Source organism: Malaya genurostris, chromosome 2 (genome assembly GCF_030247185.1).
Source record: "Malaya genurostris strain Urasoe2022 chromosome 2, Malgen_1.1, whole genome shotgun sequence".
Classification (NCBI taxonomy): domain Eukaryota; kingdom Metazoa; phylum Arthropoda; class Insecta; order Diptera; family Culicidae; genus Malaya; species Malaya genurostris.
In genome coordinates, this window is record NC_080571.1 from 81,717,668 (window position 1) to 81,732,656 (window position 14,989).

General features: G+C 37.2%; 1 protein-coding gene across 1 annotated transcript; it reads left to right on the plus strand.

The window, feature by feature from the left end:
- The first annotated feature begins 9,375 nt into the window (after positions 1-9,375).
- On the plus strand, positions 9,376-10,680 carry LOC131432329 (uncharacterized). Its single transcript, XM_058598537.1, has 2 exons — positions 9,376-9,923; positions 9,983-10,680. The coding sequence occupies exons 1-2, from the start codon at positions 9,395-9,397 to the stop codon at positions 10,417-10,419; spliced, it is 966 nt and encodes a 321-aa protein (XP_058454520.1). The 5' UTR covers positions 9,376-9,394; the 3' UTR covers positions 10,420-10,680.
- Positions 10,681-14,989: the final 4,309 nt, after the last annotated feature.

Genomic DNA, 14,989 nt, shown 5'->3' on the forward strand with positions numbered 1-14,989 from the left:
TCTTCCCGTCACCCTGAACGCTATTGAATGTTTTTGAGATCGAATGTTTACTTTTTGAGTTATACAAAGTTTTATGTCAAAATTTTTTTGACAATATCTGTCACAATTGACCTCGAAATCAGCATATGTTTCTAGACTTTTTCCCGCACGGTAAAAATTATCCATCAAGCCATAGATTGTCAAAATTCGTCCATTTTTAACGGAGATATCGATATTTTTGTGTAAGAGACTTTTTGCCTTATTTCTGTAGCAGGAATTTTACGCGCATGATGTTCCAGAGCAAAGTGAATCACTATTTTTAACACTGTTTTATGCAATTGTTTCTAAGTACCAAAAAGACTGAGTACAGCATCCTTTTTCAAAACATTTCGCCTCGGATCGATTTTAGCACGTGGCGCTTTTGGCAACATAATCGTTCGAATGTGACAATGCAGGAGATGGCAACGGTGGCACCCTTTTAGAGTTGAAAACAATTCCATATTAATATTGATTTAAACTACTTACAGCAAGACATACTGGAAGAACAGAACACCTATATCAGCAAATGCGTGTCTGACAAATAATTTCACTCATTTTTACGGAGCTGGCTGAACCGTTTTCTACAAACTCAAACTCATAAGAAAATTCGTTTACTCTCAAACAAGGTTCCTGAATGATCCGATTTTTTGGTTCCAGAACTTCAGGAGGATATGTGAAACGAAATTAAAATAATACAACACGCTTTTCTTGTGGATGGCTGAACCGATCTAAGATTCAAATAAAATCTAAGAATAATCTAAGATTCAAATGAGAGATCTTAAGATCAAAGAAAACATCTTGCTTTTTAGTTAGATCCAACTTCCGGTTTCGGGGATACAGGGTGATTAGTATAAAAATGTCTATTTCACACAAATTAATCAATTTCATCAGGTTAGCAGATTTGGATAGTCGATAACCAAATAAACTTATTTCAATTTAAGCGGTATTCAGTTTTTGATTCGGAAGGTCCTAAAAATTTATTTCACACAGCGATTTTTCAAAAATGTTTACACACTCCTCAGGTTAATTTAACTTATTTCGGCTACACCGATTTTAGAATTCCGGTTTCAGTATCGTTTCTCAAAGCACAATCGTTTTCTCAAAAAAGGCCAAATATAATTTCAAAAACAAAAATTTAAATTAAAGGATTGACTTTCGATTACAAGGTGAGTTTTTAAAATTCAAATAGAGGATGACAATTCCAAAAAGCTTCAAAGTTGGACTGAAAACTATTGCAATTTATTTGTCATATTTATTTTTTGGCCATACGAATTGTTTTGGGTTATGATGGTTTCTGAACACAGGTTCTTGATGTACCGTTGATAACCGTAAACTCTAAAGTGGAACTCGACATCTCATGGAATGTTCAATCGATTGTCACAGGTTTAGATTCAACTTCGATCAGATTTGCAGCTTCGACATTACAGGGTAATGAGTGATCAAAATCTCAAATTGCTGCTTGAAACAACAGTCATTAAAATAAAGTCATGAGAACTAAGACACCGAAGAATATTCATGCCAAAAACAAATGCGGATTCATAAAAAAGGTATCATCTCACTGCTAGGTGTATAAGGCACGTTTTTTGGAGAAAAGAACAACAACAAAATGTAATACCACGTCTTGATTGTTGTATGTGAATAATTCGATTGTCTCGCGACAAACGGATGAATGTTCTAAATAATTTTAAAATTCTAATAAAAGTTTAGTTTTTAATTTTTTACGTTTTTATTTATGACTTCTGGTCAGTCAGTAATTTTTACTTTTTTCGGTTTTTAACGATATCAAACTAACTAGAGATTATAAGAAGAGAAAGAATATGAAACTGTAGAGCCATACTCAAGGAAGAGCAAGGATGTGAAGAATAAAGTGCGGAAAAGTGAGACGTGACAAGGGTCATTTAAGAAAGCAGAAGGCTTCTCTTATCTAAACTTTTACCTTCTACCAGAGGAGTCGAACTTAGGCATCTTAGCGATACGAGTCATCCGAGTCTCTGATATGTCAGAAAGTAGAGGCAAAGGTCGTTTGCCATTTACTATCCGAACCGGCAAAAGTAAAGTTACGAGAAGTTGTCACATTCTGCCCACGACAGTTTCTCACACAATGTGTTTCATTGTGTTGATATTTTCTCATCTCTATACAATTTGATGGGATTCCATCACACACAGCGATGAATGGAGCGCTGTCCGTGCGCCGCTTGCACCCTGGGACGCATAGCCATACGCTACAACTCCAGGCACTCAAGCAATAGTTTCGGACAAATGTTCCATTCCGGTGTTATAACTAACTGTATGAGAAAATATCAACACAATGAAACACAATGTGTGAGAAACCGTCGTGGGCAGAATGTGACAACTTCTCGTAACTTTACTTTTGCCGGTTCGGATAGTAAATGGCAAACGACTTTTGCCTTTACTTTCTGACATATCAGAGACTCGGATAACTCGTATCGCTAAGATGCCTAAGTTCGACTCCTCCGGTAGAAGGTAAAAGTTTAGATACGAGAAACCTTCTGCTTACTTAAATGACCCTTGTCACGTCTGACTTTTCCGCACTTTATTCTTCACATCCTTGCTCTTCCTAGAGTACTATGGCTCTATAATTTCATATTCTTTCTCTTCTTATAATCTCTAGTTAGTTTGATATCGTTAAGAACCGAAAAAAGTTTAGTTTTTAAGAATTGAAATATATTCATTTTCGATTGGTATCAATAATTACTTGCAAATTAGTTTGAAAGATATCATTTTATTCTTAAAAACCAAACCCAAGCAACCAGAGGTTCCACAATTATTTAAAACATCCACTTTCTTGCTGTTTAACTTTTGAGAACTTGAAAGTACAGAACAAGTTCCGCGTGCACTTTCTAGCTGCTTGAGAAAACACGTGGTTATTTTTGACAGTTCGGAGTACAGAACAAGTTCCGCGTAAACTTTCTCGCTCCTTAAGAGTACGCGTGGTACTTTTAGCAACTTGAAAGAACATAACAAGTTCCGTGTGAACTTTCTCGCTGCATAGAAGCTGAACAATGTATTCTAGTAGCAGCTTAGAAGTTCGTTCGGTTGCGTCACACGAACTTTCAAGTGTGGATAATTACTTAAAAATGGGCTGCTTAGAATGCTATTGATGAACCTTGAGAGCTGCTTAAGCCAAATCAGTCCCCTTTATCCGAACTTTTGGTCAGTTGGGAATTTGAATTAATTTATTTTAACTAAAAAGTTAGTGAATTTAAAGCGCTATAATTTTATTGGAGCTACGTTTAAGAATGGCAAATCAATTCTACCTTATTATTTGATAATAATGATGGGAAACGCAAAATCACTGTTAGGAATCTTTTCTTAACGAAATTATTCCACCTTATACATATACACATTATACACACAAATTTTAGCATAAAATTTTACATTATTTTACACATTACTTCGAATTTTTTTTTAGATATAACTATTTTAAAGTTTTGTCACAAGATATAAGTAGTAGCTTATAACACAGACATGACAGTATGAGTAAATTCTTATAAAAATAATTTTTCGTGATGCACTAGTTCCACCTATATTGTACTGCGCGAACTATTTACTATCTGTACACCCCTTGTGTTATGTAAAAGTTTTTTACTAGTTGACTTCCCCTCGTTTGTCAACACCGATCAGCTGCTTGCAGGGATGCCTGATTTCATCAAAATATTTGAAAATGAATCGTCACAATAAATTATTGGATTACGTTGATAGTATATTTAACTTTTCCGCGATGTTGGAAGGTAACCATTTATTTGACTCAACGTTGTTCATCTAGACTATTTTTGATTGTGTTGGTAGTTTTCACCCGAAATTAAGTGGCGGCAGACCTGAAGCAAGTAAATATTGTAACAAAACAGATTCGATTTTGTATTGCGTTGGAGGATGAGAAGTAGGCACAATTCTGTATATAGTTTTGGCAATAAGCATTAAATCTGTATCCTGCATGAAATTCGCATGGACGTATACAAATCAATACATTACAGGTAATTCTGTATAATGGCAACTCTGTTGGTAAACACAGTCTAGATGACAGACAGGATGTTTTTGATAGGGTAACGTGGCGCCATCATGACACATGTGAGTACTGTCCCAAATAAAGGAATATTCGAAATGACCGTTAAAATGATTGAAGAATCTAATTTGAGTGTCCTGTCTGTTAGTCTGTGCTTATAATTCGACATAAAAAATACAAAGCAATATATTACTTTTGCGCTGCCATTTCTAGTGGTATAGGGTAAGGATCAAGGAACAAAATACAATAAAATGTGAAAAACAAACAGCAGTTTTAATACACAAGCAATTTGCGTAGTGTAATTTTTCTGTTTCTGTTATCATGAAGCTGTTGGGTATTGCAGTTCCATAATAGGTTAATAAACAGTAACTATGGTAAAGTGATTTTCACACTTCAGCGTTGCTAGTTTTTTAGGAAATTCCTGAAAGTACATTGTCACACTGACAGTGAACTGCATAATGTAAAACGTGTCCTCGAAATTTAGTCGTATTATTTCGTATTATAATTTTGTTAGAACTAGGAAATGCAGTTGAATTTTCAACCGATTTTTCCAGCGTGTGTGACGTCACTCATAGAAAAGGCTGGCATACAACACTGTCTCGTACGCAATATTCCGTTGTATTCAATGTGTAGTGGTATAACCAGCACCCTGCTATGACGTCATGAAATTGTGGCCAGCATAATTCTGCAAACACCAAAACAATGAAGAAGAAAGACTAACAAAAAATTGGATTTTACAAACTAGTTGTTTATTCAGTACCCTCTACCGCACTTCCTCGCAAATTATCGATCAGAATATCATCACTACGAGAAGGAAATTAAGATTTTACTCGATTTGAAATGCTCGAATGTTTGTTTACCATACTTTGAGCGCTCTGATTGCCCACCAAATGCCCCAGATGTTGGCTACGATAGCACTTGCTGGAGCGCCCTATCCTTGCCACCGGGCTGGGTATAACATAATTCGCATATTTGAGAGCTTGCAAGTGTTTGTGCGCTTGTTGTTCGTAAAGGTTACCATAATGTAACGCTTAAATGTCATTTGGAGTAGCTTACCTACCAGCCCGGTGGCAAGGATAGGGCGCTCCAGCAAGTGCTATCGTAGCCAACATCTGGGGCATTTGGTGGGCAATCAGAGCGCTCAAAGTATGGTAAACAAACATTCGAGCATTTCAAATCGAGTAAAATCTTAATTTCCTTCTCGTAGTGATGATATTCTGATCGATAATTTGCGAGGAAGTGCGGTAGAGGGTAGAGATGGTCGGGTATCGGGTATTTTACCCGAAACCCGACCCGTACCCGTACCCGACGGGTTTTTTGTCGGGTACGGGTAAAATTTTTTATTTTCAATCGGGTACGGGTCGGGTACGGGTAAAAAATTTTATTGCTCACTCGGGTACGGGTCGGGTACGGGTAAAAAAATTTACCGCTCACTCGGGTACGGGTCGGGTACGGGTAAATTTTTTTTTCGGATCGATTACCCGACCATTTGTACTTCACATAAATATGTTTACACGTTGACGAGATTTTTTCATTGCAAAACAGTTCTTCCGAAAAATAATCAATTTGATTCAAGGGGTTTTGACATTCGCGCCTAGGACCAGACCTGTCAACTGGCATCTTTTTCCAGAAAAAAAAAACATTTTTTTCTTCATTTAAAAAAAGATCAATCATAGTTACGTGGAAAGTTATGTGAATATTTACCACCCTACTTTGTTTATAACATATTTAATAAGACACACTGCCTAAGCTCTATGATGTTGCGGTCGGAATCTACTTTTCACGTAGGTTTTAATGGACTGCCATTTTAAAACTGTTTAATGCACAATTCAGTAAAAGTTATTTGATTCTAATACTGCCCATACTCGCATATCAGTCTCATATCGATTTTCGCCAATTTTGAGTTAGCTTGAGGAATGGAGTCTTTCCTCAATATTCTCTCAGAAATTGCAATGAAAGTTAAGGGTTTGTTCAGTAAAATAGAAAAAATATCAACTCATTTCTGTGTCCCATATGCTAAAGTACTCGCATATCAGTCCCATTCAGTGCAAAATTTCCATAATTTCATTTGTTGCAATATTGGAACAGCAAAGGTGTATTACCGATATTTAGCATTATGGAGCAAAGCAAAGTCTTGGCATTACATTTCTTTCGTGGATTTTGGTCTTTCTGTTTCAACAGACTTCGCAGCCGATTCTTAGCGTACAGAATCTTTGCATGTCTAGTACTATGGATCCTACTGACACTAAGAATCCTTCCAGGTCGGAGCTCGAACATACGACAGCTGGCTTGTAAGACCAGCGTCCTATGTATTGAACCGCCAACCCGGGACCAGCATTAGGGAGCACAATAAATAAAAAAATTCGGAAATAAGCTTTTGATCGTCTTTTTCTCAACATTCCGATTTCCCATATGGGACTGATATGCAAGTATGGGCAGTATATAAAATGTAGTGTAGTACTCATATCACATTCAGATACCAGAAAACTGTTATTTTAAATATTGGCTAGAGATTTTTAAAATTTTCATAAAAATCATTAGGATTCTTACCATAAAAACATGAACATTTATTTCAGAAAATCTGCATAGAAGTTCTTCTTATTCTGCACTTTTGGGTGGTGTCACCTCACTTGAAATGACACCGATTGATGGCACAGCAAGTTGGGCTATATTGCCAGTTAATTTACGTTTCTTTTCACTGAAAATCTCGATGCGTGACAGTCGCAAAAGTACGGGTGAAAATCTTTTCACGCGAAATGCTCAAATTTTCACCGTGTTCACTCGTTGATGGTTCAATGGCTGTAAAAACCACCAGCTACGCTTAACATCGTTGGTGTGGGTTTGTGAGGCTTACAAAACGGGCATAGTTGACAGATTAATTTAAATCAAAATCATAATTCATTTTGCTTTGTAGTAAAAAATTGTAACCAAAAATATTTCCTACGAATGCTCAAACTACTTACACTTGAAGGACTCACTGTTCACCATGTTCAAAATTAAATTTTTCGCACCGGGAATACACGTACATTGTTTGATTCTTTGGTCAATTCACGTAAACGAACTGATAACACACTATTCATTTTAGGGGATGTTCGCATAACATTTATTTTCGTCACGTATAATATTCAATTTCACATTTGGAACTATTTTACGTGATTTTTCAAGTGATTCGAATGTGAATTTTTATTTGTGTGTTAAGATAACGAGCACGCTTACTTGTGATTTTAAAGAATTGGACCAAAAGTCGCACTGTTTCGTAAAAACCATACCTACCCAAAATTGAATACAACGGGTATTACGACATTTTGGGTAAATATGCTTCTCGAAAAATTTGAGTTGATATTGAAAATCTACAGGGTCCGCCATCTAACATTTATTTTTGAACTAGCGGTTATTTCGACATTGGTAACCTCAATATCACTTCTGATTTGACAGAAACTTATACCGTTTTCGTTTATTGATCAGAGCAGCCCGAAAGCTGACCCAGAGTCGCCCAAACAACGTTTGATATGTTTGTTTTAGCAACCTGCGGTCGCTCTAGATCGGACTCCAATCGCGAAGTTTCGCTCTGAAAATTTTCTCGGGTCGCACCACGCATCCATGCAAGTTTGTTTATTTTTTCTTTTTTTCATGAGTTGTTGTTTAGGGCGCGTACCACGTGTTCGTTTTACTCGGAGTCAGAGTAACCCGCGTCTAGGTTCAAAAACGAAAACGGTATTAGTTGTATCCTTCCGCTGAACGAAAATGGTTGTGTATACGCTTGAGGACCGCGTGAAAATAGTGCAGTTTTACTTTCAAAATCATGGTAATGTTGCGGAATCGTCTTCTCGGATGAGGCACATTTTCATCTCGGCGGGTATGTTAATAAGCAAAATTGTCGCATCTGGGGACGGAAAACCCGCACGTCATCATGGAGAAGCCGATCTCAGAGAGTGACGGTTTCGTGCGGATTTTTGTCTGGCGGCATCATTGGGCCTTTTTTCTTAGAAAATGAGGCAGGAGCCGACGCCACGGTCAATGGCGCGTACCGCGTCATCATTAGCGATTGGTTCTTCCCGTTACTTGAAGAGGAAGACTTGGACACCTTTTGGTTCCAACAAGACGGCGCTCCGTGCCACACAGCCAACGCTACGATCGATCATCTGTGCACAGTCTTCGAAGATCGAATTATCAGTCGATATTCGGATGTCGTTTGGCCGCCTCGGAGCTGTGATTTGACACCGTTAGACTATTATCTTTGAGCGGCTGTCAAAGATAAGTGTTATGTGGACAAGCCAGAGACAATTCAAGCCTTGAAGGACAGCATTCGTGCAGCCATAGTTGAAATTAAACTGCATACAATCGAAAATGTACTAAAAAACTGGACCGACCGTATGGCGTACTGCAAGGCCAGCCGAGGCAGCCATTTGAATGAAATTATATTCACAATTACCCGGAAGGATTGTACTTTAATATGAAAAAATAAATTTTGAATTCGGATGAACCGTTTGTTTTTTTTTTTTTGCATGTTTAAAAAAAAGTTACATTACATTATTCATGCTTCACAGTGTATTTATATGTTTAAAAGTAAACAAGCATTTTAATGTATTTTTCTTACCAACTAGAGCCTGATACGGCTCGATATCTAAAACACTTTATTTTTTCCATACTGAATTTTGGTAAAATTTTTACTACTCATTCGGGTCGGGTACGGGTACAGGTAATTTTTTATCGGGTACGGGTCGGGTACGGGTAATTTTTTTTATTTTTTATCGGGTACGGGTCGGGTACGGGTAATTTTTTTTTATTATTGATCGGGTACGGGTCGGGTACGGGTAATTTTTTTAATTTTTAATCGGGTACGGGTCGGGTACGGGTAAATTTTTTTGCTGATCACTCGGGTACGGGTCGGGTTCGGGTATAAGAATTTCTATACCCGACCATCTCTAGTAGAGGGTACTGAATAAACAACTAGTTTGTAAAATCCAATTTTTTGTTAGTCTTTCTTCTTCATTGTTTTGGTGTTTGCAGAATTATGCTGGCCACAATTTCATGACGTCATAGCAGGGGGCTGTTACCTACCGTGAACGCGTCAGTGCACACAAATTGAGTATTTATCCACGTATTATGGTGAACATAATAATATTTCAATGCTAAAATGATACAAATTCTTTTAATGTGAAGTAACGAGTTTTTTTCGCGGGTAACAAATTCTTTAGACGACAGTTGTGGGTTAACCGTATACAAGCTGAATCGAACCTCCATTTTGTTTGCAAGCAAGCCGTCGCAGTCAACCTTTAGTGCTGCTGACAGCACTCGTATTCTAAACAATTTACTGTCGTGTGCAAGTAAGTTTTATTGTAAAGTGCTCCTATGTTGCAATTGAATATAGAACCTTGCATTCAGCGATCAGAATCCAAAGCCATGTCGAATGTAGACTGGAGAAGGCCAGCCCTCGAGATTCTACTGAAACTTTATAGGGAGCATCCGATGTTATACGATATGCGTCATCCGAAATATTACAACAAAACCGAACGTCAGAAAGCTCTTAACACAATAATTGATTTGCTGGAGGATCATCGTCCAGGAACCACCACCCATGACATACTGAAAAAGATACAGACTATGAGAACGCAATTTGGACAAGAGCTAAGCAAAACTAGAAAAATGCAGAACAAGGGAGTTTCATACACCCCCACCGTCTGGTGGTATAAGCATTTAGTTTTCCTGCGAAATCATATCAGGCCAAGAGCGCTGGACGACGATGATGATTACAACGTTTCCATATCTCAAAAACAAGACGGCGACTATGAGAGTTACACCGGAGACGATTCCTGTGATTACGAAAATGAAGGTCATTCCGAAATTGTGTACGAAATACAGAGCACACCTTCTAGTAAAGGTAACTTTAAATGACATGTTCAAAACTCACAGATAGTAACATACAATATTTACCCACAGGATCCAAAGCAGAGTTCAGTAGCGAAACAAAACTGTTCCGAAAAGTTGAAAACACACCGGCAACTCAACTGAACGGTTCGAAAGATGAAGTTATTTATGAGATCACCCAAGGAAATACCCTGGTTCCGAAACGTAAGATTGACGTGTTTTCACCGGAAGATTCGACTCCGAAGCATGCACGCACTGAAACCACTGCCGAAGATCATTTATCAGTTAGTCAAGTCAACACTGGTCGTAAAGTGGAAATGATCGAACTTGCGGTTGATAGCGACCGATGTCGCAGCCTTGGCCATTTCGTTTCGTCCCAGATGGCCTTAATCAAGGATGACTTTCTGTTTTACTCAACGCAGATGGAGGTACTGAATATCATTAACGGTGCCCATCTTAAACAACTGCAGATGGATCAAGGTAACAAGGCAAGCCAATCTGGTGGCTAGTTTCTATTTGACATTAATATAGAGTATGGTAATAAGGATCCTTTATTTAACAAACAAGAGAAATGTTTTCTTGACATTAACTGTATAAAATTTGAATTTTTGAATAAATGTAAATTTTCAAACCATGTTGCATACCAAATACATAAAATAAAATGTTTATAAAAAAAAAGTAGGGTGCTTCAACTCAACACTGCTTTAGTCTTTATTCGTTTTTCGCTTTTTAGCTTTCATATTTTTGGGTAATAGGAAGACTCCCAAATTATACGTTCATAAAGTTTCGTGAAACTTAATTTAGTCACAATTGCTTCGGAAAACCACGAAACTAACGAACTTACCCACTTTTGCTAAACGACGGCGTTTTGGGTTGTTGAAATAATTAAGTTATCATTGATTGTAAGATTTGCTAAATAATCTATCGATTTTTCAAATTCAAAGTTCTTAGCAAAGAAACTTGCTGGAAACGTTTTGAAGAGAGCTGCATGCTCTTGTTCCAAATTTCGTCAAATGTAGAATAGCGTGAAACGTTAAGAACGTCGGAAACTGCATGTACGGTTGGATGACGCAAAGACCTTGCACAGTCTTTGTTTATTATCTCCACGCGATCGAAAATTTCCATGTAATCATAATTAACGTCCACGCTTTACCTGATACGGCGCTATCGATTTTCGTATCCACAGTACTGTCATGAAAAAAATTGCATTAATTGAGTGTAGTTTACTTTGACAGTCCTCAGAGATAATTATTATTATTCATTTATTTGACCTCGGCTTTAACCGTTTGGTCATTCACCGAGTTTCCTCATATATAACATTATACTTGTTCGATAGTGGCACTAAATTAATCACAGACGTCTTTATAACCGTATTATTTCATTTCTAAAATGTCATTTGTATACAACACTGAAATGTGCAATCATAAAATAAGACATCGGATTAGAAATGGATACTGTGCTACTTAATGTAAAATATGAGCCTTTCAACGTAACCCGGAACTGGTATCCGACACGAAAAAGCAAACGATATACTTTTTAAACAATTCCGTATCCTGTTAAAAAGGAGAAATTATAAATATATTCATTGAAAAACAAAAAAAAATTACCTCTGTATCAACATTTCTCTGTATTAAAACACTTAAACTACTAATTTTTACCATTTGTTTTATTTGACAGGTTTTATTATCACCGAGAGCGTTCAGTACAGATTAATATTTTTCAAATTATTCGGCAAAAGAACAGGTAGAGAACAGACATCCAAGCTCATACAAACTGTCTTAAATCCCTGTGTAAAGCGATATTGCACGCATAAAATATCATTGTATGCAAGCTCGAACGCAAGAATCCATGAGCGAAACACATATTTTTTTTAATCTCGGCAAAGAAATGTCAAGATTTTCAGAGCCAAGTGCTCGGTATTCGCCTCGGCAAAATGTAAAATTTCTGAGAATTTGGGCAATCCTAAATTTGTTAACTGTCAATGATTGCCGAACTTGACATCAGAAATGTTTTTAGACGTTGAGAAGCACTAAAAACAAAGGGTCTTTAGCCGTCATTTTATCAATATTAATTAATAAAACACCCGCCTCTCCCCATCTTAAGCTTTTGCGATATTCATTTCAATCAAAAATATGGAAAAATCCCTTGTATATTTAATTACTGATGACTCGGCAATTCATGATTCAATCCTGATCGCCTTCGCCGAGCTAACATCAAAATTACCAAATTTAGAATTGTCGAGTTTCTCAATAATTTTGCCGAGACGATTACCGAGCACTCTGCTGTGCAAATCTTGGCATTTTTTTTGCCGAGATTCAGCAATAAAATTTAAGTGTGCGGCACGCGAAACAATAAGCAAATTGAGAGCCGCTTTCGGTGCACAGTTTATCTCACGTTTTGGGCCCGTATTTGGCTGCCTAGATCGTGTGATTTAGCATTTGGACGTGTGGGCCATGTTGAGGCTCATGTCTGCAAGGATTTATTCGTTGAATACCGGTCGATATTTTGGAGAGAGTGTGACATAATTGAACCTTGCGCATGGGCCATCTAAAGCGGAGACGTGGCCAGCATTTGCATGAAATCATGTTCGAACGAATCCAATAAAGATTTCATAAATTTTTGGTGTTTTTGCCTTTCTCATATAGAAAGGTTATGCAATCACTGTGAAAACCGACTTTTGAACCGAGGCCCGGAGGGCCGAGTGTCATATACCATTCGACTCAGTTCGTCGAGTACGCAAAATGTCTGTGTGTGTATGTGTGTGTGTATGTGAGTATGTGTGTATGTAACGTTTTTTTGCACTAACTTTTCTCGGAGATGGCTGAACCGATTTTCACAAACTTAGATTCAAATGAAAGGTCTTGTCGTCCCATACAAAATTCCTGAATATTATTTGAATCCGACTACCGGTTCCGGAATTATGGGGTAAAATGTGCAAAAAATTGTGAAAATAAGGGCATTAACTTTTCTCAGAGATTTTTTTATTCATTAATGTAATATAATTTTAGGCACACTGCTTAAGCTCTAAGATGCCAAGGGTATTTTCTAATCTTACTTAACGACTAACTTAAAACTATAATAGTATCATTTGACTATGTCGTCTCGGGTTCTCGTAAATCGTAATGGCGATCGGCAGTGGTCGATGAATTGAGTGTTGCATGAGTTTTCTCAGAGATGGCTGAACCTATTTTCACAAACTTGGGTTCAAATGAAAGGTCTTGTCGTCCCATACAAAATTCCTGAAAATTGTTTGGATCCGACTTCCGGTTCCGGAGTTATGGGATAAAATGTGCAAAAAAATGAAAATATGTTTTCTAGCTTTTCTCATAGATGGCGCGATCGATTTTCATAAAAATTGTATACCATTCCTGAAAAGCACGAAAAACCGTAAAAAGTTTTCTAAATCGACCTCAAATCTTCTCCAATTAATAGTTTTTTATCAGCAGACGGTCAAACAAACCGATTTCGGTTATTGTTTTTAGGAATCGAAGAATATTGTGAAGAATACCACAGTATTATATATGATAGTATGATTGATATGATAAAGGCATCATTACACCACTAGGTGGATTAAAACAAGTTTTTTTTAAATCAAATCCTCTTAAAAATCACCCTTTATTATGTCAAACCTCGGCAAAAGAAAGCGTTTTACCGACGACGCTTTACAGAGATACCAGCTTATTACTGTGACGAATTTCGGAAAAGAGCAATTCTTTATTCATTTTAAATGCTTTAAATATACACACTTAGTTTTGCTCAGTAATTATTATATCTTTTAACGAGTTTTTAATAGCCGCACTGCCGAAAATGTCACTTTTATAAATAGATCTGCAAAACCTGAGTACCTGAGGATACCACAGTAACAAAACGTCATACTTGACTAAGAATTCGCTTAAAACAACTTGCCGAGCATTTAGGGGGTTTTTGGTTTGTACGTAAAGTACATATTTAGTTTCGATTTCTTCGCGTTTCGCCTTCGGCTCATCAGTGCGGAGATGGCGGTTCAATTTGAACTGCTTTAAGCACTGATGAGCCGAAGGCGAAACGCGAAGAAATCGAAACTTGCCGAGATTTCAACAGCTGATATCGGCAATCAAATTTAAGTGTGTGCGGTAAATATAAATAATCGCCGAGAACGGTAAAAAACATAGCGCTCCCATGGTAAAATTAACTTCAAATCAACGAGGCCAGGTATACCGATTTCTCGGTATTTATACAGATTATAGATCTGTATATCGCACTTTCAAAATTCCGATAATTCACGGATCATACAGATAAATACCGATTTTGGTTTTTAGCTTGGATGGGCATGAAGAAAAGGTTGTTGTGGGATCTTTTTTTTGCTCTCCAAAATGGAGAAAGGAGACGAGCGAAATTGAAACTTTTAGTGAATTTACTTTTGTAACGAATCAGAAGAATTTTCTTACCACCAGGTAAAGCAGGAAAACCTAAATAAATAAAAGATAAAGCACCGATCGAATAGGCCAGCCATTCCGGCGCAGATAACGTTTTGAGCGTAAGGGTATATCAGCAAGAGGTGCAATAAAAGTTGGATTCATTCCTTCTCATTTTATCCTACGCGATTTGTAGAATTTGTTATTAGATATGTGAGCTAAAAAATTGTATAAAAACCCAAGAAAATTGAATAAAGTCAAGCATTCCTTGGAAGATTGTTCTCGTAGTCACTACTTTGAAAGTCCCTTCTTGGCAATCTGACGATAGTTCTTCAGTTTTGAAGATTTCTAACGTTCGTTGCAATAATCAAATGATTTGCGCACGGAGTTCAGAAATTATTCATCCTCGTTGATCCTCTCGCTCAGATAGTTCTAGAACGTGTTTTACCAAGCTTCCTTTCCATACTCACTCCTTAGTGGAGTTTGTACGAAGGCAGCGGGTTTAACCGTTCAAAGAAGTTTCTACCGTGACTTGACAGGCTTCCAATTTGCTTCAAGTTAAAATTGTCCCATCTTAACTCAGTATGGTCGTTTCCTTCGCATGACCGAGTTCAAGATTGGGTATAAAATTTACAACTTTAATTTACCAGTATTAAAATATTTCAGGCTATAATATGTTATTCTG

Bases quoted from the DNA above. Each gene is read 5' to 3' on its own strand.
- LOC131432329 (XM_058598537.1), top strand. From the start codon at position 9,395: ATGTTGCAATTGAATATAGAACCTTGCATTCAGCGATCAGAATCCAAA. The intron at 9,924-9,982 runs GTAACTTTAAAT...ATTTACCCACAG, and splicing joins GAGCACACCTTCTAGTAAAG to GATCCAAAGCAGAGTTCAGT.